Source organism: Folsomia candida, unplaced genomic scaffold (genome assembly GCF_002217175.1).
Source record: "Folsomia candida strain VU population unplaced genomic scaffold, ASM221717v1 Fcan01_Sc017, whole genome shotgun sequence".
In the NCBI taxonomy this organism is placed as follows: domain Eukaryota; kingdom Metazoa; phylum Arthropoda; class Collembola; order Entomobryomorpha; family Isotomidae; genus Folsomia; species Folsomia candida.
The window spans coordinates 2,835,163-2,859,999 of record NW_019091209.1 but is presented as its reverse complement, the minus strand read 5'-3'; the positions used below and the strand labels follow the sequence as shown (position 1 = coordinate 2,859,999).

At 43.1% G+C, this 24,837-nt stretch overlaps 1 protein-coding gene across 6 annotated transcripts in view; it reads left to right on the top strand.

Moving 5' to 3' along the window:
• The window catches only part of LOC110856890 (synaptotagmin-7), a 53,865-nt gene that overhangs the window by 24,834 nt on the left and 4,194 nt on the right, over window positions 1–24,837 (top strand). For 3 of the 6 annotated variants that reach the window (XM_035857352.1, XM_035857351.1, XM_022105475.2), the window contains 9 exons: window positions 10,412–10,541; window positions 10,777–10,917; window positions 11,881–12,028; window positions 12,825–12,934; window positions 20,611–20,779; window positions 20,994–21,080; window positions 21,744–21,869; window positions 22,401–22,532; window positions 22,810–22,984. In XM_035857352.1, coding sequence (XP_035713245.1) covers window positions 10,412–10,541; window positions 10,777–10,917; window positions 11,881–12,028; window positions 12,825–12,934; window positions 20,611–20,779; window positions 20,994–21,080; window positions 21,744–21,869; window positions 22,401–22,504 — 1,015 coding nt within the window. In that variant the 3' untranslated portion in view covers window positions 22,505–22,532; window positions 22,810–22,984. Of the gene's footprint in view, window positions 1–3,111; window positions 3,124–4,779; window positions 8,676–10,411; window positions 10,542–10,776; window positions 10,918–11,880; window positions 12,029–12,824; window positions 12,935–20,610; window positions 20,780–20,993; window positions 21,081–21,743; window positions 21,870–22,400; window positions 22,533–22,809; window positions 22,985–24,837 lie in introns of those variants that run through there. The other 3 variants (XM_035857353.1, XM_035857354.1, XM_035857355.1) reach the window with 3 other exon arrangements.

Below are 24,837 nucleotides of genomic sequence, written 5' to 3'. Positions count from 1 at the left end.
GTTGCCCAATTGCTACGTACAAATTGTAGGGTGTGTGTGTACCCATACAGTTAGGGTGCGGCAATACACACTAGCCCGAGTCGCAGTATCGTCATCTCCCTCCCTCCCTCCCTCTCCTCTCGCAGATAAAGAGAGTGAGAGAGAGAGAGGGCACAAAATCTACGTATAATACGAGAAGAACTACGTTACAAAAACAAATTACGAGGCAACCAAGTCTAAAAGCAATTCAGGGCTCTGTTCTGTTCTGTTCTCTGTTCTCTGTTCTCTCTCTCTCAGAATTCTCATAGTGAGGATGCAGCACGGTGTGAAAAGCGATTCTCTCACTCTCTCTCTCTCTCGAGAAATGAAAATAAATGTATCGCCGCGTCTAAAATTTATCCACACAGCATCACATCATCATCATCATACATGTAGCAGTACGTATTACAATGTAGTAGTAGCGATCATGGTCTAATTACTCACTCACTCGCTTTGTCCTTTCATTAGGAAAGTAAGTTGAGCGTACAATCCACTCACTCACTCACATTTCCAGTCAAATCCACTCCTCGGCTTGTGCAAATTTGGAGTGCCATCTCCAAGTGATCTTGAACGAATTCATTATACCAAATGATTCATTGGGTGGGTATATATGGGATTCGACCAAGATGAATTATTCAGCCTGCATCTGCCTCCCTTCGGATTATACCCCATTCATACAAACTTGCTTACGTTACCTACTTCACCTTGATCTCTCAATTAGCAAGGGTCACGGGAGAAATGTTTTCTAAAACAAGGTGACACACTCCTCGAGATTGTGTCGCCGTCGAGTGTTGTAAAAAAAAGTGTTGCTGGTGAGCAAGAGTTTAATTGAGTGCCACAGGACAGGACAGGTTTTCCGTCTCGCACCCACTCTGTCAGATCACCTTCTCCGTCCAAGTTTCATGAGACTTGTCAAAAGTTTACGACGACGAGGAGGAGAGAGACCTTGTCTGTCGTCTTTTTCCACTTTCTCTCTCCCAGCGAGATCTCATCTCATCTCATCTCACCCACCACCAACACGAATGTCACTTTCATTGCTCACTTCACCTTCTTCACGTAGTGAAGGCAAATAATGAATTAGCTTTGGCACAACTGCTCAAATTAGTGTTCACTGGGGTGGAAGTTGAAATAAAAACATGTATGTAGCCATCCATCCATCCATCCATCGCTCCCTCCACGCAGTCAGGCGGAGAGTGAATGAAAGCATAATTTCGTGATAATTCAAGCGGCGAGAATTTGCTAGATTTGATCTGAACTGGTAAACATGGATTTTATCGGGGGATGTTCGTAATAAGCTGCCATTCGCTGAATGGGATGGATGTTGGTGGTGGTGGTTTGGGAGCATAATAGATCAATCAAGAGACGCCAGAGATGATGAGGGAAACGAGATAGACGTGTGCTCATTCATGTGCAGGAGAACCATTCACGGGGCGACGGTCAAGGTAAAGCGATTAACAAAGAGGATTACCTGTGAGCCTGTGAGCATTTCCTCGTCAGCAGCAGGACAGAAATAGACCAAGCACCACATGAGGTGCGGCATTAATACCATTTGCAATAGATTTGGCACGATATTGACACTCCGGATATTTGGATTGAGCAAATAACATCTCTCGGAGAGGAGAATCATGCCCCCACATAAATGAAATGGTCTTATGAATAAATTGCATATAAGTAGCAGGATCGTATGGTACCATATTCAGGCCTGATGCATCCCATCATAATCGTGTCACATCAATTGTCTAGAGATAAACTCATTCTGGGACATTAGCCGTAATAAAATGTCGTCGTTTGCAGGGAGGGGAAAAGTCACATGCATTTGGCACTGATGTGATTCTTACCCCGCTAAATCCTTTGGTAGGTCGTCTTTCTACGAATAATGAGGCTTACGTAACTATAAATGCCAACCGGGCGGGCGGGCGGACGGGCAGAATTTATTTATCAAACTGTGCAAGGAATACAGTTTTATTACGAGTTCACAATCTGTGTGGTGTGGTTTGGGATGGATGATGATGCATGGTTTGCCTCCATGCAGAGAGGGAGAGAGAGAGAGAAATTGTGTGACACCGAGTTAACAGCTTGTTGTTCTCGTCTTTCACATATGAATATAATAAACTTCAAAGAGAGGAGAGAGAGTCGTCGTGTAGAGTTTATGTCAACATTTTGGTCAACCTTTCACTCCTCATCACCATGAAAATCTTTGTCAAGACGAACATCAATTTTGCCAACGAACTAAACAACCAACCAGCCAGAGAGATATACTAACCAAACCACGAGGCGACACGTAGCTTTAGACTTGTGTACATATCTACGTATATAAAACCATGTCTGACTGAACTCTCTATCTATCTTTCTACCAGTGGCCGCGGAAGCTGTGGGGACATTAATATTGTAGGATAGGGGGGGGGTTTATATAAGATGGGGAGATGACGGGGACATTGTCCTGCTGTCCCCTCACCCTTCCGCGGCCACTGCTTTCTCCTACATGGTGGTGTGACATATTATGTGCATTTATATGGCCTACGTACGTATCCCATTATTGTAGATATATTTAGTGCTTTCTCTTTGTTCTTCTCTTGGTAGCACTGTGTAAAACTGTAATTGGGGGAAAAACCCCTTTGGTCCTCGTGTGTCGTGTGGTATCGTAGTTTACTTCCTCCAAAAGAGGAAAAAAAAGCTGGAAGACATCTGCTCTTCCGTGACTGCATGGTGTACATTCTAACCAGATTTTGCGGTGGTGGAAAGAGACGCGTCACGACGTCGTCGTCGTCGTCGTCATCGTGCTATTTCCACTCCAAAAAACTTGGTTGGTAACTTTTTAGCCCAAGTACCTACAAATGTACATAGTTGCAAAGAGTATATATTTTATTAACCAGTCCACCCACCCAAAACGGAGGAAATTGCGGTCTTGCCCAAATATAAAAATGTATTACTTTACTTATCATCATCATCTTCCATCCTCTGTGATTTTTTCCTCTAACAACGAGAAGACATAAATCTTTGGTAAAAATCACAGAGTTTTAAAACATCAATGTGTGATTTATATTCATTCTGCTGCATTTGACGGGATCGATTTGTGGGCATACACATACGTAGGGCCCAGTTGGAGTAAGAACTGTTCTGTGTTTTATGTGAACGTTGTTATATATTTCATAGATCGTTATTGTGTATGTGTCCATAATAATACTTAATAACGTTTAGTTGTGTGTAACGTTCTTCATTCGTGTGTCCTCTTCTTCAGTGTGTTTTTGTACTCTATTTTTCTCTCCGTGTAGATTGATTGTTGTTTTTGGGCTGCTATATAATGATGTATTTTTACGTATAAGTGTTCGATGTCGTTCGTATTTAGTAGATGTTCGTGTGTATCTAAAAAGCAGTAGTGGTTGTGGTTGTTGTTGTGTACCTCTTGTGGGACCCCGTGTCCCATTGTCTCATTCCAATTTCCGCTATATCGGTGTTCCCTTGTTCTTGTTTTCCCCAGCCAGCGCTCTTATTGTCCCCGCTCTCTCTCTTTCTCTTTTTATTATCCGCTACACATCTCAGCCTCAGTCAAATTTCTGACTTTTCTTCTTTACCAGAGTCAGTTACGAGTTACTCTCTTTGAGAGAAAGAGACAAAGCAGGAGTCGACGGATGTGGGGATCCAATAGGTTTTGGGGCATCACAGTACTTCACTTTCACTCGGGAGAAAGTAATGATGTTGCACAATGCATTTGTTGTTTTGTCGAGTTGTTTCAAGCCATGGCAAGATCGTCACCGTGATGGTCGCGGAATTGGGTGCAAGCAAACTCCGTCTCCCTTCAGCCTGTCTCTCCTGATTCTTTAATGTACTCGTCCCCTGAGGAATTACGGTCCCTTCACGTTGCTCCATTTACCCCGACGCGGCTGCCACGGCTGCTGCTGCTGCCAGTTACAGGAAATGGCACAAATCATACAAAGTCCATAGAATAGAATTCAGGCGGAGAAAGGATCAATTTGATCCCTGACTCCATTTCACCACCATTCATTGTCCTGTATTGTGAAGAGTCGCTTTATCATCCATCCTCTCTCTCTCCACTACCACTTCTCTGGCTTCATCTCACAGATTATACGGACTCCACCTCGCCCAATGTTTCATTTTCATGCCATCATCCTTCAATCCCCGATTCCTTCCCGACTTCAGCTCTCCTTCCACACGAGAAGAATCTCCTACTTAAAGTGGAGTAGAGAGAGTCTTCTTCTTCGCCCCGATTTTCAATTCATACGCTTTTTTTCCCATGCGGTTATTAGATTCATACTTTCTCTGGCCAGAAGAGGAGTGAGATTTTGCGACAAAGGGAAAAGGAAAAAGATGATGGGCTGGGGAGAAAAGTGGAGTTTTTTTCGGGGATCATTTGATGAAATCATGCCAACACAAAGAATACCGCCGGACGGATAAACGGACGGATGGGTGGGTGGATGGGAAAGAAACTAATGGCGTGTGTGTTGGGAGGATGCGGTATGCAGGCAGTCTCCAAGGTGGGATTGACCATCAGGAAATAATCATTGGTTTGAGATTTGAGACCCACGTTTAAATTTCACTTGGCAACTCGCTCATCTTGGCGGAGTTGAACTTGGCAAAGTTTGCACTCCCAGATGATGATGATGCAGAGGGAATAATGTGAAAAGGGGACGTAGGAAAAGTGAAGAGGGGAACGAGACCAGGCTCGCTATAAGGAGCGCGTGATAATTGAGAGAATGCTTTCTCCTCCATCCAGCAATGGGGTGGTGGTGGTGGTGGTGGAATGGTTGTGGGTGGGAGAAGTGAGGTCGAGCTCTAGTCGGTTGCCCAGCCTAGATAACAACAAAGAAGTACGTTGGTCGGGTTGTGCGGTCGGACGGTGACTACTGTGAATGGTCCCAAATTAGAGTAAATGAGAAAGTCAAAGAAGGAAGGTAGATAACGGCGGAGAGAGAGAAAGAGTTTTGGGCATATCAAAACCAGCTCGAACTAAGAAAATTTCTAGGCGAGCCCCATCACCATCATTTCATTCCTACACCACCACCACCACCACGGCAAGTAGAACCTCCACCACCAAAGAAAGAAGTGAAAGGCCCAAACGAAGCAGACCAGGCAAGGGAAAGCAAATGAGAGAAAGGATGGATGCCACCACCACCACGGCCACCATTGCCACCAGAAGAACCAGAAACAGTAGTTGCCCCACTTGGCGTTTTTACGTCGCCTGCCTGGCCTGCTCCTCTTGCCTGATTCTGCGTACAATAGCCATTATATACGGGATAAAATTCTGCAGAGTATGTAACCCTGCTGAAACAACGGAGGTCCACACACTGGTCGGTCGGTCGGCTGGCTAGCTGTGGGTCTTGGCCATCCGTTTGGTGCTGGTTTGGTGCCCCCGCATTCCATTAGAGAGGAGGAGAGAGAAGAACAATAACAATAATGCTCAACTTGCTCGCGTCTTCCTCTCTCCTTTGTTTATGGGCTGATCTGCCAGGCAACAACCATCATCGCCTCGTATTCATGAGAGTCTCCAATTATTGAATGCATCTCGCACGGGCCGTCCCATCTCGAATAAATCCACGAAACTTCCGAGGTATCTGGCAGTGTGTCTCATTTAGCAATAACCCATTTGCCAGCAGCACAGGACCCACGGGGGGAGAGACCGTGCCCAGTTATGTACCAAATACCATGCCTGCCTGCATCATCATCCTCTCTCATTCCCTCGTCGTCCTCTCTGCTTTTGTCTCCGCTCCAGAATTAGAATTAGTATGCTGAGCCACATGCCTGCGAACTTTCTCTGTTTCCTCCCAGTCCAAATTAATACAACTGCTCATCCCATTGAGGCAGAGGCAGGTAGCAGAAGCAACCAAGCAACGTGAGCAGGATGAATGCCGTCGACTAATGTGTGCCTCCTTTCTCTTCTTGGTGGTGGTGGTGGTCCTGGCGGATGGCTCAGCACTTTCCCCAGCCAGCACCTTCTTCATAGCTCGTTATTTCCTTGGCATAGGTCTTCTTCTTCTCCCCGAAGAACGTACGTGGTTGGTTACGTTGCTCCTTTCTCTTTCTCTGCATAAAATTATTCAATTCCAGAAGAACCCGGCGAGTCAGCCAGCCAGGTGGGTGAAAGTAAGTGCAAGTGTCACTTTCTTTCTTCCTTTCCCCCCGTATCCAGCACCAAATTGACAACCGCAGAAACCTTCTTGGGCACCGTGCCATTCCATTTTCTGTGGAAAATGGATTCTCAAAGTTTTGCCAACCAACCGACGCGACACAATTTCTCTCTCCAATCAATAAAACTTTCAATCACATTTCTGTAACTTATTTAATAAAAAATGCAGCTCATCGTCGTTTTCCTACTTTCTTTTTCGGAGGAATTGAGAGAGGAATTGAGAGGATGGCAGTTTGGTCGTTGGTGCTTTCTTTCCTTCCTTCCGGCAGCAGCGGCGGCGAACGACTTGGATGGAGCAGGTAGTAACGCACCACTACATTCCCATCCCGTTCGGAATCTGGCAGTTAAGTGGGGACAAATGAGGATGGCAAGTGGAATGAGATGGATTCCAAGAGCACTTGAGAACTCGAGTTAGTTAGTGAAGTAAATTCTATCGCCCGAAATGGCTTGTTGACTTCAAAAAATGCTTACTCGTACAGAGAAGAAGAAGAGATGGTTGTTGGTTGTTGTATTATGAAGTCCGCCTGCTCTTGCTTCTCATCCGCCTCACAAATTGGAATGCCTCTGACGGAAATGTTTTCTGGGGAAAATTAGTAGTGAAATAGAATTTTAAATTCATCTTAAGAGCTGTAGAGGAACCGGAAAAATCATTTGCTCTTTTATTGTCAAGAGACCCAGCACTCAAAATTTACTGCCGCTCCCTGTCGACTAATTACGAACAGAAGCTTATTTCCAGAACTGAGAGATTCTTCTCGAGGCAGCTACGTCATGCTATCTTCTTAAGACCAGTGGCCGCGGAAGGTGTGGGGACATGAGGAACATTATCATTGGGGAGATGATGGGGACATCGAATAACCGTGGGGCCATTGTCCCTCTGTCCCCACGCTTCCGCGACCACTGCTCATGACCCACTCTCCTCTGGGTTGTGGGGTGAGTTTCGAAGAATAAAATTAGATTAACCTCTCTCTCTCTCTCTTTACTTCTTCCTCCTCCTACTTCTCGTCCTCCGGGGACTTCGGACCGGGTGGAGTGTGTCAAGTTATCATCCGCTCCGCCCCTTAGTGTGGACGGTTTTATTGCGAGCACCATGAATTTAAATAATGGACTTCTTTCCCTATACACTGGGAATATAACGATGTCCATGCAGCTATTCAAGAACAAAGGAATGTCAACCTTTTGCTCTCTCCTCATCAAGCAGCAGAGTTCCTCTCAGAACGACCTGTAATTGCTCAACTCTCGCACTCAAAGCGCAGTAATGACCGTTATGGAACGAGGCTGGCTGTAGGATGATGACCACTCACCCATAAATTCGCATCTCGGCAAGTCACTCACTCCCCGACCCACCCACCTTCTCCGAGATGTTGGGCATAAAGGCACGTCGTCGGTATTTGAAGTACAAGTTCAAGCCGCGTGGTTTAGGGCCAAAAAGTGCCAAAAAGCTCAATAAAAGTTTATGCAGCAACCTATTAATATTTACGAATCAAGACTTCCAACCTCAACCCTTTCTCCTTGCTGCTCATTTAATTTTAACAATTTCCTACCCACAGTTTCTTAACTTTCCGCTGGGACAGGTCCGCCTTTCAGAAGGTAGGACAACCAAGTAGGGAAATTATGTTTGGAAACTGGGAGTGGAACGGAATAATGGCGTCCTTCGTAATGAGGTTTAAATAAACGATATGATGAACCTACATGGGAAAACTCGCTTTTCGGTAGAACAATAGACCACCAAGATGTAATAGAGCAGAGGTCGTCAAAATTCAAATCTGTCTATCCATCCATTATCTACGGAGTTAGAGAGGCCTCTGATTGAACTGACATTTGTATTACGTACGTACGTAATACAACCAGGCAGCAAAACCGCAGATAATTAAAAGACAACTAAACACAAGGGTTTCATGAAAAGCTTCCACTTTTCACAAGTCTTTGAAGAGGAGAGAGAGAGAGGATTGTTTGTAAAAGTGGGTTTTCATGAGACACAGGACAACGACGACGACGACGAATACGATGACGGTGGAACAATGGGAGGTTGAGTGGATAAATGTGGGACTGATGGGTTTGTTTGATGAAAGTGGAAATCAATAGGTTTCTGATATGAGGCAGACAGATGATGTTGGATTGGAATTTTGGAATGTATATTGTACAATACACCCGTTATAATAAAGGCCTGTCGTCGTATTTAGGGAGGGAGGGCAGGTGGGCTTTAAATATTTTAAGGACATGCCGTCTCTCGAGGACATAATATATCATGAAATGTCCTCTACATTCTCGACGTGTAAATGTACTTGTGATTGACTTTCTCTCTCTTCTTGTGGTTAATGTCCATTGTTCTTTTTTCTGTTCGCATTGCTTTCTCCTCCTCCGACGCTCACCAAACCATCACACAAACACATGTCCAGGCAAAAAAAGAGTCGCAGCGACCTAACCCCCGCTCCACGACATTAACTTCTTCTTCTTCTTCCCCACCCCTCCTCCTCCCCTTTTAGAAAGAAATGATGTCTCTACTCTCGTCCATTAGGTAAACCTTTATATTTCTTCTTCTTCTTCTCACCAATTCGCTCTCTGCTGCTCCACCCACAATTAGAAAAAAAGTCTGCTCAAGTAAAATAGCGAGGACTCTGGTAGAAAAAAAATTACTTGTAGTTCCTTCCGCACCTCGAGTAAAAAATACTTGTTTGTTCTTCTTCTTCTTCACTTATTCTTGGTCTTGGCTACCTGAAATTAATACGTAATCAACTAACCATCACCACCCACCACCCACCCACCGTCCTCGATAGTTCTGCCCCCACTATGCAATCGTAGTCTTGATTAACATAACTCTACCACAATAATTAATGATAAGCGTAACAATGATAACATTCGAGTTGATAAGTGTATGCGTCTTTTGTAGTTATTTTGCACTGTTGTTGTTCCGATTGTTGTGCGCCGCCGCTTCACGTAATGATATATGTATGTAGCTACGCGGAATATGTAATTAAATATGTACGTATTTACTACTTATCACACACATTAACACATTAACATGGACATTTGTAGGTTGAAACTGAGTTGCTAAATAACTTATACTCACATAGTTAGTTAGTCACTGCATAGATATTAGTGTATTTACTAAGTACATACTTACATAGTCACTAACTCGTAATAATCGCAGCAGTCAACACTTACTTACTTAGCATAATGTGTAATAACATATTGTTAGCGTATTTACTACTTATTATTACTATTATGCTACTACTATCTCTGTTTATGTATATGCGCAACACTGACTAACCAAACTGTCTCTCTACTTACATACACGAATACTACTCTCGCCTTGTAATTGTTCCTCTAATTTTTGAGTACTGTTACTTACTCTTTTTGTTGTCTGGATTTTTTTGTGACACGGACAACTTGGAGTTCTTCAAATGTAGGGAGGAGGATTTTAGTAATGGTTTGGGAAAAGTGGGTTGGGAGGTGTTTTGGACCAAATTGTGGTCATTTTAAGAAGAGAAAGTTGTGATGTTTTAGAGGTAGATTCGTTAAAAACTGGGTTTTCGGTGAATTTGAGAATGACACCTCGAAAAAACTGAAAAAATTTTATAAATTTTTAAAAATAACGATTTTATTTCGTGCTTTCTACCAATTTTTTTTACCTTGACTTTAGTTTTCAAATATCTGGGCAAATAATTGTCGAGGGTTTAGACTGAGCTATTTTGTCACTTTTTAACAATACAGTTTTTAACAATGGACTTATGGTCGTATGACCTTTAAGCGCAAGACCTGAGACAAGTCTGCCCCACGGATTGACTCCATTGCTACAAAAACCCTGAGAAACATCGATTCCTAATTTGAAAATCATACATTTTTTCCTTCCAGATTTATACTTTGAGCATTCACTCCGAACTCAGTTTTTGACAGATCGACCCACAAAACATGCCAAATATGTTCCAACTTTATTAAAATTCTTTTCCAAAAGCATTGCCCAACCAGCATTTTGAAAACTATTATTAAAACGCCCTCGTTCCTATCTAGCTCGCTCAGCCTTGGTTGACGTGTCACAATAACAAGCACGCATGAATGAGCTCGCAATATATCGTAACAACGGTGTTTCTTAATGCCGCAAAGTGTTATTTTTTCCTTTCGTTTTTTATTCCGTTCGTTCGTATTTACTTATCCACTTTCTCCCACCTCCTCTTCTCCGAGGGGTGAGAGAAACGTTGCTTTACGTGCCGTGGGCTCACTGAATTTTCTAAATTATGCATGATGCTGATACAGGACGGCTGGTACGAGCAAAGGGCCCGCTGGAAGTCCTGGAAGTTCCACTGGAAATGCGACCCCAGAGTCGAAAACCCCTCCCGTGCAGAACAAGACCCTCGGAGGTGTCAAGTCCGACCAACACCCCGCGGTACGTACAGCTCATTTAATTCCCTTAAAAAAAGTGCACAGGCCTCACATTCAGTGGCCGCGGAATAATGTCCTCACGGTTATTCGATGTCCGTATCACCTCCCCATCTTATAGAAACCCCGCCCTCCCCTATCCTACAATGTTAATGTCCCCACAGTTTCCGCGGCCACTGTCTACCTCACATTTATTTATTTATTTTTGCGTATGACAACATTTATTTATTTCTTTTTTTCAGATGGCGTTCTGGCAAAACCGATCAATATCTTTGGTGGATATGTACATCGATAACTCGGAGGCGGCTGACTCTGTAGGCCAAATCAACTTTAGTCTCGAGTACGACTTTGAGAGCACAACACTTATCTTGAAAATAATTCAGGTAAGAATTCCTCACAGACATATTTTCCTCCTCCTTTTGTCATGCCCACGACCCGTGGCGCTTTATCTCGACGAGGAAAAGGAAGGAAAGAAGGAAGGAAAGAGAGAGAGGATAAAGCATATTTATTGTGAAGGGAGCAGCAGCAAATCGCCCGAGACGCGGCTGCTGCTGCTGCTGCCGTAATATTCCTTCATTCTCTCCTCAATTCCCGAGACAATTGCTTCTCAAACTCCATCCATTCCATACACACCACTTTCTTCTCTTACGGAATAAAATCAGTGGCCGCGGAAGAAGCCGTGGGGACATGTGGGGACGTTAAGATTCTGGGATAGGGGAGGGAGGGCCGGGTTTATATAAGATGGGGAGATGATGCCGACATTGTCCCTCTGTCCCCTCAAGCTTCCGCGGCCACTGAATAAAATGTCCTCTATCCAACGTATCGTGCAGGCCCGTTGTGTTACGCTAGTTCACAACAAGTAGCAAGCAGGTTGTCCGGATTACAATCCAGGCCTTTCTTCTCTCTGGAAATATTATGAGTTTGATCTTTTCGATTGTGCTAGAGAAATGAAGAAATTGCTTTCATTGTTACTAATCGAAATCGTTCAAATTCAAAGAGAAAGTTCAAAGAAAGCTGCTACCGTTTACTTGGTGGCAGTAGTAGCAGCACAACAACAATAAATAAGTAGTAGCAAGCAATCGTAATGAATATCATTGACACAAATTTTCTCTTCTCGAATGAAATGCGACCAACTTTCAGTCCAGAAACGACTTAACTTTGACAATTGGTTAATTTACTTGAGTGGAGAAGGAAAGAGAGTTTCTCGTGTTGGTAAATATATAACTAACTACTTAACTACTTAACTACCTACCCACGCACATCCTGTTCCCCCAAAATTTGTGCCTCCACGAGTTCCATCCAGGTTTCTCAATGTCATGTTTTTCTCGTTCTGTTTCTCCCCACAGGGAAAAGATCTTCCAGCGAAAGATATATCGGGAACATCCGACCCTTACGTGCGAGTGACACTGCTTCCAGACAAAAAGCATCGGTTGGAAACCAAGATCAAGAGACGAACCTTAAATCCAAAGTGGAATGAGACTCTATACTTTGAAGGTAATTTTCCATCAGGGTGCACCCTCACTGATGAGGATGACGATGATAATACAATAATAAACTTGTTGACAAAGTTGAAGTGGACCAAGAGAGAGAGATGAGTCGTAGTCTTGTTCATATGCATACAGAGAAGCCTCCTCGTCAACCCTTTTATCGCTGACAGGAGCCAGTCACATTCAGTCACAAAGCGAGTTTAATTCCACTGTGCGGGGTGAATTCTAATGAACGACTACTTTCACCAGCACTTTCACCCAGTGGCCGCGGAAGCTGTGGGAACATTAGCGTTGAAGGATGGGGGAGGGATGGGGTTATATAAGATAATGCGAACAACCGTTGAGGACATTGTCCCTCTGTCCCTACCCACGCTTCCGCGGCCACTGCTTTCACCACCACCACCGAGACAAGACGAAATGGTTCATCATTACATGCATCCCATTCGATCAGGCGTAATAATAAGTACATAATAATATTCCGCTCCTTTCTCCTCGTCCTTGTTGTCTGTCTCTGTGGTGGTGCTGGTGGTGGTACTTTGCTGGTCGTGGCTTCATGTCAAAATGTGGTTGGTTGGTTGGTTTGTTTCTTGATTATTGTGTGGTGGAATATTCCCTGCAACAAATTGGTTTACATTTATATGTCAATTTACACATAGGAAACAAACCCACCAACTGTGGCCACTGTGGTGAAAAGCGTGTTGATCCACAAACCCACGGTGGCATTATTACTTATATTCTGTTATAAATTGGTGTAAATAGAGAGCCGGATGGATGGATGGATGTACATTATTTGTTCTTTGCAGGTTTTCCCATCCAAAAACTTCAAAGCCGAGTTTTACATCTCCATGTGTTCGACTATGACCGCTTTTCTCGAGATGACTCGATTGGGGAAATATTCCTTCCACTGTGTCAGGTAGGCAGAAAATTTAATCCGTTTAGTGTATGCACAACTGGTGAAATACACCCGAGGGGCAGGCCTAATTTTCCATGTGGTGGTTGGTCCGCCGATGTTTTTTTAATCTCACAAATTGGTAAATTCTTCTTTCCCCTCTCTCCATCGTCGTGGTCGTATCGTACGCATTATTTCTTTCCCGTTATTGTTGCTCTCCTCCTCTCCACCAAACTTGTTGTGCATTCAATTCATTCCTGTGATAGTTATTACGCCCTTTGTCTACTCGTCTGTATGCAGATACGGGGAAAAAGGGCCTCCCAGACATTATCCGTATTACGTATTTACTACCTACGTATTAACATATATACATTCGTTCCCAGTGGCCGCGGAACAATGTCCCCACGGTTGTTCGATGTCCTTATCATCTTATATAAACCCGTCCCTTCCCCTCCCCTGTTAATGTCCCCACTACCCCTTCCGCGGCCCCTGTTCGTTGCTACGTGTCTCTCTCCTGCCCAGATACGAACTACGGGTACAATGGCAACAAAACATTTTACAAACATATACACAAACACATCGGGCTCACACAAAATTGGTTTGCCCAGAGAATTGGCCACTTTTCCTGCGTCACAGAGAGCGAACGAGCGAGAGCATAAGCACACTCTTCGCGAAGTTGTTCATCACATAACCCTAATCCTTTCAAGTCTTTGAAAGACGGTGAAATTGGAATAAGATAAGATTTCGAATCTCATGTGATATCATGTGCTCGACTTGTGACACATTGCATTCCCTCCGAACGAATGACAACCACCCAACACAAAATTCCATTTCGATTCCCTTCCTTTTATTTCTCGAGAGTTTTCTCCAGCGTTGTGCTTTCTCTCCCTGGTCTGATCTTACATAGTCGGGCAATGAAGTTTGCTCCAGAATTGAATTACGGCGAGGCTGGCTGCTCGTCTACCGACGACACATTCAATTTTGCCACTACTATTTACTACCAAAGCGAAATTTCATAAGTAATGGGGACTGGTGGAGATTTCCACCCGAGAAAACCACGTGCCCATAAGATTAGTATTGGACCGCGGCAGAAACTCGGGCCCAACAGGAGTGAAATGGGTTATAGCATATTTGCGATAAGTTTACGCAATAATGCTTATAAGCAAAGATAAATCGTTGGGAAATCTAATCAGAATTAATCAACACTGCATTGCATTTGGTTACAAATTCTGCCTTGAATGTGTGCCAGCCTGCCTGCCTGCCAGCTTAGGAAATGGCATGATCGTCGTTCAGTCCCTTTATAACAATCCGGGAGAGAGAAAGGAAAGAGAGAAAGCTATTCATTTGCATATGGAAAAACGGCAGCTCCATCCACTCCGTATTTAACTCTGACGTTGGTTGGTCCCCCAATTCAATTAATCAAACGTTGTAATACAATTAGCTCGTGAAATAATTCAGATTACCTCTCAAAACCTTCGCAAAGTTTAATTTTCCGTGGAGCATCCAGTCATATTTTATGTGACAAATGTGACAATACTTTGTGCGAGGAGGTTGTGAAATTTTTAGCACAAACATAACCTTTCACCACGCTCCTTTCACAACCCCGTAATGACGGACGTGAACAAATAAAGGAGTAATAAAATAATGAAATAAACCCGACGTGCTGCTGAAAACGGTGGGTCAAATCACATTAGAAAAATATCCGGGACGATTCACTAAGTTGTGATAATTATGATAACATTTTCCACCCTTCATGAACCAACCAACCACGCCTTCAATTAAGAATAACGCAGCTACATTATGTGGATTGGGTCAAATTACGGGAAAATTATGCCTCGTGCTGTACTCAGGCATCCCTTATTTTATTTTTCTCCACTGGAAATTACATACTTCACACAAATGAAATTTATTCGGGTCGAGGACAAACATTTATTACACGTGTTTTTAATCCGCACTTATTATTATTTAGCAGAGAAATTTCTCCCCCTTAACTAAAACTTTCATCCATTTTTTATCAGAATCAATGCATAACTAACTTTTCTCTCGTCCAGTGGCCGCGGAAGCCGTGTGGGGATATTAACAGGGGAGGGCCGGGTTTATAGTTTATATAAGATGGGCCGATGATGCCGACCTCGAACAACCGTGGGGACATTGTCCCCCCTCTGCCCCTTCCGCGGCGACTGTTTGCCTCATGCAAATTTGTTTGGAGGTCGTGCTGCGAGCTGTTGTGGATGATCGTCGTCGTCGCAAGGTGGGAAGAGAAAGGTTGCGAGAATTATCTCGTAAATTTCTTAGCAGATGGCCTTTAAGATTTATTTTGCTCATGTATGAAGACAAATGAATAAACTTTCACCATTAAAGAACAACTTTTATGCCGTGAACTTGCACAAATAATTCGCCATGCTTGGTTTAACGGTGGTGTGGTGGGCAAGGAGTAAGTAAGTCAGTAATCTGCATCACATTGTGTGAAACTCCTACACCAAAGTCGGAATTTTGGATGTGGGATTCGAGAATAATCATACGTATGCAGACTACGTAGGATTGTTCTTTCTTCCATCGCTAAATATAATACGGATCCCAGGATCCGCCTGGGCGAAATAATAATACATAATAACGAGGACATAGGAGTGGTGGAGGAAAATCCAGTAAAAAGAAGGAGAGAAAACATGCACGTAGCAGTACAAAATTCGGCGATTTCATATGTATGTATGCATATGAATATAGGCAGTAGCCGCGGAAGGACAGAGGGACAATGTCCCCACGGTTGTTCGATTTTCATAAACCGTCCCTCCCCTCTATCCTACAATGTTAATGTCCCCAAGGCTTCACTGTACGCAGATATTTAGGTAGGTAGACGGTTCCCAGACAGAGAAAAGTACTACCGACAGAGTGTCATAATGTTTGACAAAATGGGCGAATTGCAAAGCTACAGATAAAATTGGAACATTTACTCTGGCGTAAAAGTAAGATGGTTCTCTGGATTTTGTGTCTCTTTTAATGTACACATATGCATGTTTGACTTTCTAATATTGAGTTGGCCCCAGGCGGAAGCGTATAATAATATTCATCTCTCTCACTCACTCACTCTCTCTCTCTCTCCTGTTCTCCGTATGTACATAGAAGTGAAAGTGGAAAAAGTATGGAAAACGAGACGACGACCATGCCATGTTCTTTCCAACTTAGAAACGAGAATGCTCCATGGTGTGCTTGAATTTGAATGAATGAAAGATAAAACTTTGAGAATGGACCGACTTGCCTTTTATCTGACTGAATAACACAGCTATTCATTTTAAGTTGGGACAAGAATACGTAATTTTACTCGTTTTTCGAGTAAGTACTTAGTTTGCAAATAGGAAGAGAGACAGAGAAATGTACTCCTACATACTATGCATAGCCACCTACTTATTTAGTCCGGCAGGAATAAATCCACGGCACATACATACAAATATGCAATACCACCACCACCACCACCGTATTATTACATTAGACATGTTCATCTCCCTTCATCCTTGTCGTCGTGGTGGGGAGAAAGTTACGCGCAAAATGGAATAAATAAAACTTTCCTGGTGGCGCTGGTTTTTGGAGCATAATCAAACTTTCCCAAATGCTCCAGAGTACACATTAGTGGCATTCAGTGAGCATACAAATCTTTATCATGAAGAGTGTGTTGCCCTGTATTTTTTTTATGTCGGGTGGTGGTTTTCATAATGTGTAATCTCTAACCAAACCGACGACCCGGAGAGAGAAAGCAGTCCGATTATATTATTCTGCCTGCTGCCGAATAACTTATTATATTTAACCATTTAGAATGGCTAAATACTAAAATATATCTTCCACAAATTCCCATTCTTGCATCTATCTAATCGCAAAACCCAACTTTTACCAATGAAATGAACAGCAGCCCACACACACAGAGAAAATATTCGTCCAAACCAGAATACATAATCGATTTATCGCATCTCATTATACGACAACGACGACCAGAACGATTCACCTGAACTGAACTGAACTTGGTGGAATAAATAGGCTGGCAAGAATCCAAGAATATCTGGCCCGTGTCCGTCCATCCACCACACATTTTCCTTTTGTGCACGTATTATGACAAATTTTTTTGCGCTTTATTTATCCAGCCAAAAGTTTAAGTGTCACTGCATGGTTAGCTCGTTCTCTTTTTGGGAAGTGGAACAAGTGGGCCAGGAATTTTATTATGCCTTCCAAAAAATTTTCAAGTTTTAATATGAAACAGCACCAGACCACCAGAAACAAGAGGATTAGTCCAGCAGATATATAAAAAAAATAGAGAAAGAGAGAGAAAAAAAGCAGAATAAAACTTTTTTTTAGGGAGAAAAGAAAAAAAAAGAGAGAGGAAAAGTTCAAATGGGCAAAATTGTAACGTATTCGAGTAGTTCTCGAGCAAGCGAGTATCTCTCAATTGGATCGGCATCAAAGTAAAGCGAAGTAAAAAAAAAAAAAAAAAGTAAAAAAAAAAATAAAGTAGAAACACGGCAGCACACAAAACAGTTGGTCGGTCGTCGGTCGGTGAAGGGTAAAGAGAAAGCCGTGATCATAACATTGTTTTAAGCATTCTACAATTTACGCTAAGCCCCAGCTTACTAAAATACCTGGTTTTTGGGTGTTTGGTTACCGTTCCCTGGTCGAATCAGGAAAAAGTTTTCCTTTATTTGCTGAAAATGCTCGAACGTATCATTTTCTATCGGGTTTGACCATTCGCCGCATGTGTTCAAAGTCTTCGATAATAACATGCGAGATCCGTATCGGTCTGATTAAAACCAAGTTTTCCAAGTAATTAATTCCCAATTCGTAATCTGATCCTGGCATAAATTTCGAACAAGTGAGGTAAACAAGTTGTATGGACACTGTTGCTGTGTTCGCATACATTATCTACATATGTAAATAAATAACTAGGCAAACTTATTTTGGGGGGTATTGTTTCCACTGAAATGGAGGAGGCCCGATCAGTGGCCGTGGAAGCTTGAGGGGACAATGTCCCCACCGATATTCGATGTCCGCATCATCTCCGCATCTTGTAAAAACCCGTCCCTCCCCTGTTAATATCCCCACAGCCTCCGCGGCCCCTGTGTACCACACACGTTTGCCTGGAAGGGAGTAAAATATCGGAGAAAGCGGGACAATATTGAAACGAACAAGTTTTACCGTCTTTTTACTTTACATGCAAATCCGATACGGACAAAGTAACACGAGAGCCCGCCGTATGAGAGTTTGATGTACGTAACATTACACTTTTTTTGTCGGATGAAGACGTTTTATTCATGGGCGATGATATGGACGGGGAAAAGTGAGTGAAAGTGGATCGAGCAATAAGCTTTGCATTTTTCTCACACCATTTTGCCATTAATAGGAGCGATATGTAATCCTCCTTCATTTCTTGTGACTAGTTTTCTATTCCGGTTAAGTGACAGAGGGAATGAAGCAGAGCGTTCCTTCTTCCTTCTTCGATCCTTGGTGTCTGGGGACATCTCGGAATGCATAATCTTTTTTTTTCTTATCCGATTCCCCATCCACTTTTTTCTCTTCTTCTGCTGCTGCTGCTTCCTTCCTCTCTTTTCTTTCCTCTTGTAGTCAATACAGTTTACGATTGAGTAGTAGCGAAATCCGGTGGTCGACACACTTTCAGAATTCGCGAATACATACGCCACATACGTTCCTTCTCTTTCACAGTGGCGGCGGAGGAAGGTGTTGGGGGGACATTAATATTGTAGGATAGGAGGGGGAAGGGATGGGTTTGTATATATAAGATAGGGAGATGATCGAACAACCGTGGGGACATTGTCCCCCTATGTCCCCTCCGCGGCCACTGGCGTTCTCTCCCAAAGAGGAGGAAGGAGAAAGTGGAAATGAGACTGGGAATCGGGAACTTTGCGCATTTGGATGGATGAGAAGTGCTAATGTTGCAATGTTATTACACAGGCGAGAGTTTTAGTTTAGTTTAGCTACTCACGGTCTTATTATGCTTGTCCTCTTCTCTCTGCCTGCTTTATCGTAGTAGGGAGGAAATAACAAGCAAGTTTCGTGCTGCAGGCTCACTCACGAGTTAAAAGTGTTTGTACAAAAGATCAGCCCCCACTTTTGGGTTGGAAGAATTTGAAGAAAGTTCCAACGAGGGACTCGACACAATAATATGAAACTCCTCGTTTTGTAGAAAAAGCACTCGTGCTTCTGCTGCTGCCACTGGCTACAAAAGTCATTTGTATTTGAAACGATGTCCACCAAGGCAAGGCGGGGAAAAGTTTGGAGAGAGAAACAAGTTTTTCAGAAACTTACTTGTCAACTTTTCCCTGTTATCCAACAAGCAAAACGAGTAGTAGATCAAGTATGTATACGACGGGCGCGGGGACGGGGGGAGCTAAATACGTACATAGCTATGTATGGAAAGTAGACGGTTATTAGCATGTCTCGTCAATCCCAATGGTTCAAGTTTCACTTATTATTATGACATCAAAATAACGGAAAATAGGAATGAGTAAGAATCACGACAGGCCGACCTGACTCTTTGTTGGCATGCACGCGGCGACAGCGGCGGCGGCGGCAGCTTGATTTGTTTTCCCCTCTAATTTCAGCTTATGTATGTGTGTATGGATACATCCAGTCGCCGCGGAAGCTTGGGGGACAGAGGGACAATATCCCCATTATCTGCCCATCTTATATAAACCCCTCCCTCCCCTATCCTACAATGTTAACGTCCCCAGATGTCCCCACACCTTCCGCGGCCCCTGCTTCCCTCCAGACTTTGAGCCCCATAGGATATTCCGAGACTAATTTGCAGTCAATCTGGTTGTCCAAGGTTTCCTTCTTCTTCTTCTCCCTCGCCTCGTACTCGTGGGGGTGCATGCGAGGAAATTATATGGGCCGCTATATACCTCCAAAGATATGCTCGTGGCGGTGTCGGAGTAGATTAGGAGCTTGATCTTGTTAGCTCAGGACTTTAATGGGATGAACATAAAACGTCACGAGAAGATGAGCAATGTAAACTTGGGTGGAATAATTTGATACAGTCACACAACTTATGAAGCGTGTCTGAAACAAAGATTTTCACGATGTGTCACATCCACCAAGCTTCCTCGTTATATTTCCGTCCTCAAACTACTCGATCTCTTTCTTTCCTCCGTAATGAATCAGACTGGGAAAAAGAAGACGCGAACAAATGTTGCACAATCTCACGACAAACTTTTTCTCTTTATGTTGAACCATTTTGGTCATCAACTCATCCCACGGCAAGCACGTCAAGCAGGCAAAAATATATCGCCGTACGGCATGGCATAGCTCCGTGGACGGAGAAATGTGGAGGAAGTGTTAACAGAAATTCCTCCTGCCTGTCCTCAAGACTTAAAAAATGTTTCCCTTCTTCTCGTCTTACCTTTTGAGATGGCATTCGGGCATGAAGCGTAGTAATGCCTGTGGATTTAGGAGACCACGGCATGTCAAGATAAGAAAAATAGGAATTTCACAGGAGAAAAAAAACTTGCCCAAGTGGAGCCTTGTTTGTCTTTAGAGTTTCTTCTTCTTCTTTGAGGCGGAAGAGAAAGTTGGTTACATGAGACATTTTGGATAAGAAGAAAAAGTAGACAAAAAGTGGACCACCACCACCACCACCCCGATAAGTGTGTTAGTCAAGTGTTTGTGCGGTGTAATAATGAGACAAAAAATTACTTAATGTGCAGGTGGATTTTTCGGAAAAGCCCACATTTTGGAAGGCGTTGAAGCCGCCAGCAAAGGACAAGTGTGGCGAGCTCCTCGTGTCCCTCTGCTACCATCCCACCAACAGCACTCTCACCCTCACCCTCCTCAAGGCCAGGAGTTTGAAAGCCAAAGACATCAATGGGAAGTCAGGTACGTGGCAAAACGACGACGCATATCGCGCTGGACGATGTGTGTTTGTGCGTCCGGTTTCTTGTTGTTATTAGAAAGAGATTGATTGGTCCTGTTCCCTGTGGTTCTTTTTTTCTTCCGCTACTTTTCCATCCACTTTCTCTCGGTGAAAGTAGGAGGTATAAAGTGGGATAAAAAAAGAAACTTATTTTTTTTCTACGAATTTTCCATACAGATCCGTACGTCAAAGTTTGGCTCCAGTTTGGTGAAAAACGAATCGAGAAACGAAAGACACCCGTTTACAAGTGCACTTTGAATCCAGGTAAATTTTTGCGATATTGTGTATCGAGGCATTCACAAAGTCCTTGGCGGTGTACATAAATTTTGGAAAATTAGGTTACAAACTTGTGCAAAATACTTAAAAAGAGATGGCTTTAAAGGTTGTGAGCTGATTTTCTGTGGATTATTTTTTGAAAATTATGTAACCATTTGTACCATGATGATTTTACGGTGTTTACGGCAAAGAGTTTGTGAATTGCCTCATTATATAACTTAATGGCCTCATACATTAAGCAACGATTCTAAATATGACTCCAACCACCACGACCACCGCCAGAAGTGCCGAGCTTATGCAGTTTTTTCTTACCCGAGTCATTTCAAAGTCATTCGTGTGATCAATTTTGTCATTAAAATTGGAAAGCATATATAGCACTTTAGTGATCGTGGTTGGTTGTTAATATAGAGCAGTCATTATTCCCAGTGGCGGCGGAAGTGGGGGGACATGGGGGCATTAGCATTGCGAGATAAGATACAATCTAACTGAATTTCTGGGGGTCAATGCCCCCCTGTCCCCCCTGCCTCCGCGGCCACTGATCATTCCGGCTGTCGGAAACAGACTGCGTGTGTGCCGATAAGTAGCACACATGTTCATACACATGTAACAATTAATGTCTAATTGAATTTTTAATTGACTCCGTGTGCCCAGTTTTCAATGAAACCTTCACTTTCAACGTGCCCTGGGAGAAGATCAGAGAATGTTCTTTGGACGTTTTAGTAATGGATTTTGATAATATTGGTCGTAACGAACTCATTGGACGGATTATGTTGGCAGGTAAGCAAAGGAAAATTGTGTCCTTCTTTCATCTGCCTAAACCATCCAGCACTAAACTAAACTACACGCATAAACTTGTTCATCGATAAATCGATTCCAACAAAAACTCAATGATTACGTGCTTACTCTTCTTCTGCTTCTTCTTCTTAAGTACAATGGAGGTGTTTCAGCGGATGCTCTCAGATTTGGGGTAAACTAGTGTCAACCGATAATAAACTTCATTATTATGAAATTTGCATAAGATGGTCACGTTTGGCAGAGATATTTGCATCCAAAACGGAGAAAACGCGCTTTAAACTCGACAAATTTCACACTTTCCAAATTTACTGTGCGTTTTTTTCCTCTTCGGATGCAAATATCTCGGCCAAACGTGCCCATTGGGAGATCGCGTCTTTCGCAAATTTCATCCTAACTAAATTTGTCCTCGATTGGCACTAATTTGCCCAAAATCTGCGAGCATCCGCTCGTCTACCTCCCCTCTTAGGAACTTCGAAATAATAATGTTTTCTCCTTTCTGCTTCTGAAACGCAGGGAAGAATGGAACTGGAGCATCGGAAACGAAACATTGGCAAGACATGATCACGAAACCGAGACAAACCGTGGTTCAGTGGCATAGGCTGAAGCCGATGGATTGAGAGAAGAAAACGCTTGAGAACTTGATGGGTACGTACGTTGAATAATATCCTTATTCCTATCACCTTGGCAGGCATGCACGCTGGCCTGCCTGCCAGTTTTACATCGTCTTATTTAACAAGTACTTATCCAGGATCCAAAAAGTAGAACAACATGTCATTGTCATGATGATGATGATGATACCTTATTTCATTTCTCTTCTTCTTCCTGAACAAAAAACACTTTGAACAACACGCGTCCCGAACAAAACACACCGAACAAAATAAACGGGGAGGAATTGATGTCAATATTGTTTTCTTTTTTTCAGGTGACAGGCTCAAACCGGAGTAGTTGCTGTCTAGAAGAATGAGAGAAAAAAAATTGTATATTTTTGTGCGTATTCTACTACTACTAACCTATCTTTAAAAAAAGAACAAAAAACTCTTCTGTAGTATTCTCTTCATCTCGAATATTTTCATCAGAAATGAAGTGGCGTGAAATCGGTAAGTTTAACCCGGAAATCTGAGAATTAGTAGCATAACAGACAAATGAACAATACGGCAACAAAAAAAAACTCATCTCCTGCTTCTTGGCACTTGCACACGCACCCTTGACATCCGGACACATGTCTCCCACCCAACAATGCCTTCTCACTGCTGCCTTTTAATCTGGCCAGCAGCTTAAGAGCATGTAGGACCGTCCGTCAGGATCCATAACAGGCAGGCAGTAGAATTTCGTTCATAATGCATGCTTACAAATGGGCTGTGACGTTCCGAACAAAAAGCAGAAAGGGGAAAGTTGAAGAGCCATTAGAGAAGTACACAAAGCGTGAACAAATTGTTTTGCCTGCTCCCCCACAACCCATCCATCCATACTTTTTATGTGTGTATGTATCTTCCTCCCAACTGGTTTTTTTTCGAACGGATTTTTATGTAAAATGTCAAGGCTGTGAGACGCTTAGGGCACAAAACGTACGGACGAAGAGCATGCATAGAGAAGAAGGAGGAGGAGGAGGAGTAGAAGATCAGAGTAATAACATCGCGCCAGAAAATCTTTACAGTTTCGTACACGAATCAATACACAATTCGAGCCTAAAGTTTAGACTAGAAGAAGACGAAGAGGAACCTTTAGGAATGATTGATGAGTCTTGATGATGGATGACACTTGCATCTACTTCGACACACGACATAGATAACACACACTCGCTGGCTGGCTCCACTCACTCACGAGGCCTGTCCCTTCGTCGGAGGAGGAGGAGGCAGGCTTTGTTTTAGAAAAGCTTCTACTTTCACTCACTCACTTATAATGGAGGTTTCCCAACGTATACTATCAGATTTTGAGGAAACTAGCCTCAATCGATCACAAATTTAATTAGGTTGAAATTTGCGAAAGACAGGATCCCCAAATGGGCACGTTTGGCAGAGATGGTTGCATCCGAAGAGGAGAAAGTGAGCTCAAAAATCGACAAATTTTACACCTTCCAAAGTTACTGCGCGCTTTCTCCTCTTTTTATGCAAATATCTCCCCCAAATTTCATCCTAATTTAGTTTGTGACACTAGTTTGATCTAAGTCTGTAAACATACCTTGGGAGACCTCTATTTTGAGTTCGTTAGCGAGTAACTTGGTGCGTCGAGAGTAAAATGACTGTACGGAATTGCTTAGTTTGGCTGATTAAATGGCGAAGGTTACATAATTGTTGTAGGTTGTGGTGGTTGGCTGGAGGCAGGCAAACTCTCTGCGCCCACATACTTATTGTGTACACAAGCAAGAGTGGTGGATATATGTGTTTCTAATCGGCATCATATCTCGACTTGATATACTGCGGTTGTTGCTGGAAGAGCACATTCCACGTCTGATGAAAGACTCATCCCGGTTAAAATGATGACGCTTTTATTTCATGGATACTTATTTGCTTAGAAGGAGCCACTAGAGAGACACTTGGCACAAGAAGAACCATTTCTTAGGGTGAAATTGGTTCATAAATTGTGCAGATAACTGGTAAATCTAATATCAAAAAGGGTGGTTTCATTTCATTCTCTCCCCAATTTCCTCTCCATCAGAATATACATACATAGGAGTAAATATGTATACATGTAGCAGTAGTGGTGACGCATAAAGCGGAGAAAGCAGTAGCTCCCAGGCCACAGAGTAGTAGAATTAGAGTGAGATTGAATATCTCATTAACATCATGGCACTGTTTGTGCCACTGCTCTCGACTCACATCCACAGTGGCCGCGGAAGCCGTGGGGACATTAACACTGTAGGAGAGGACCGGGTTTACATAAGATGATGCCTACCACATCCAACAACCGTTGTCCCCTCACGCTTTCTCCGCGGCCACTGCACCACATCCCC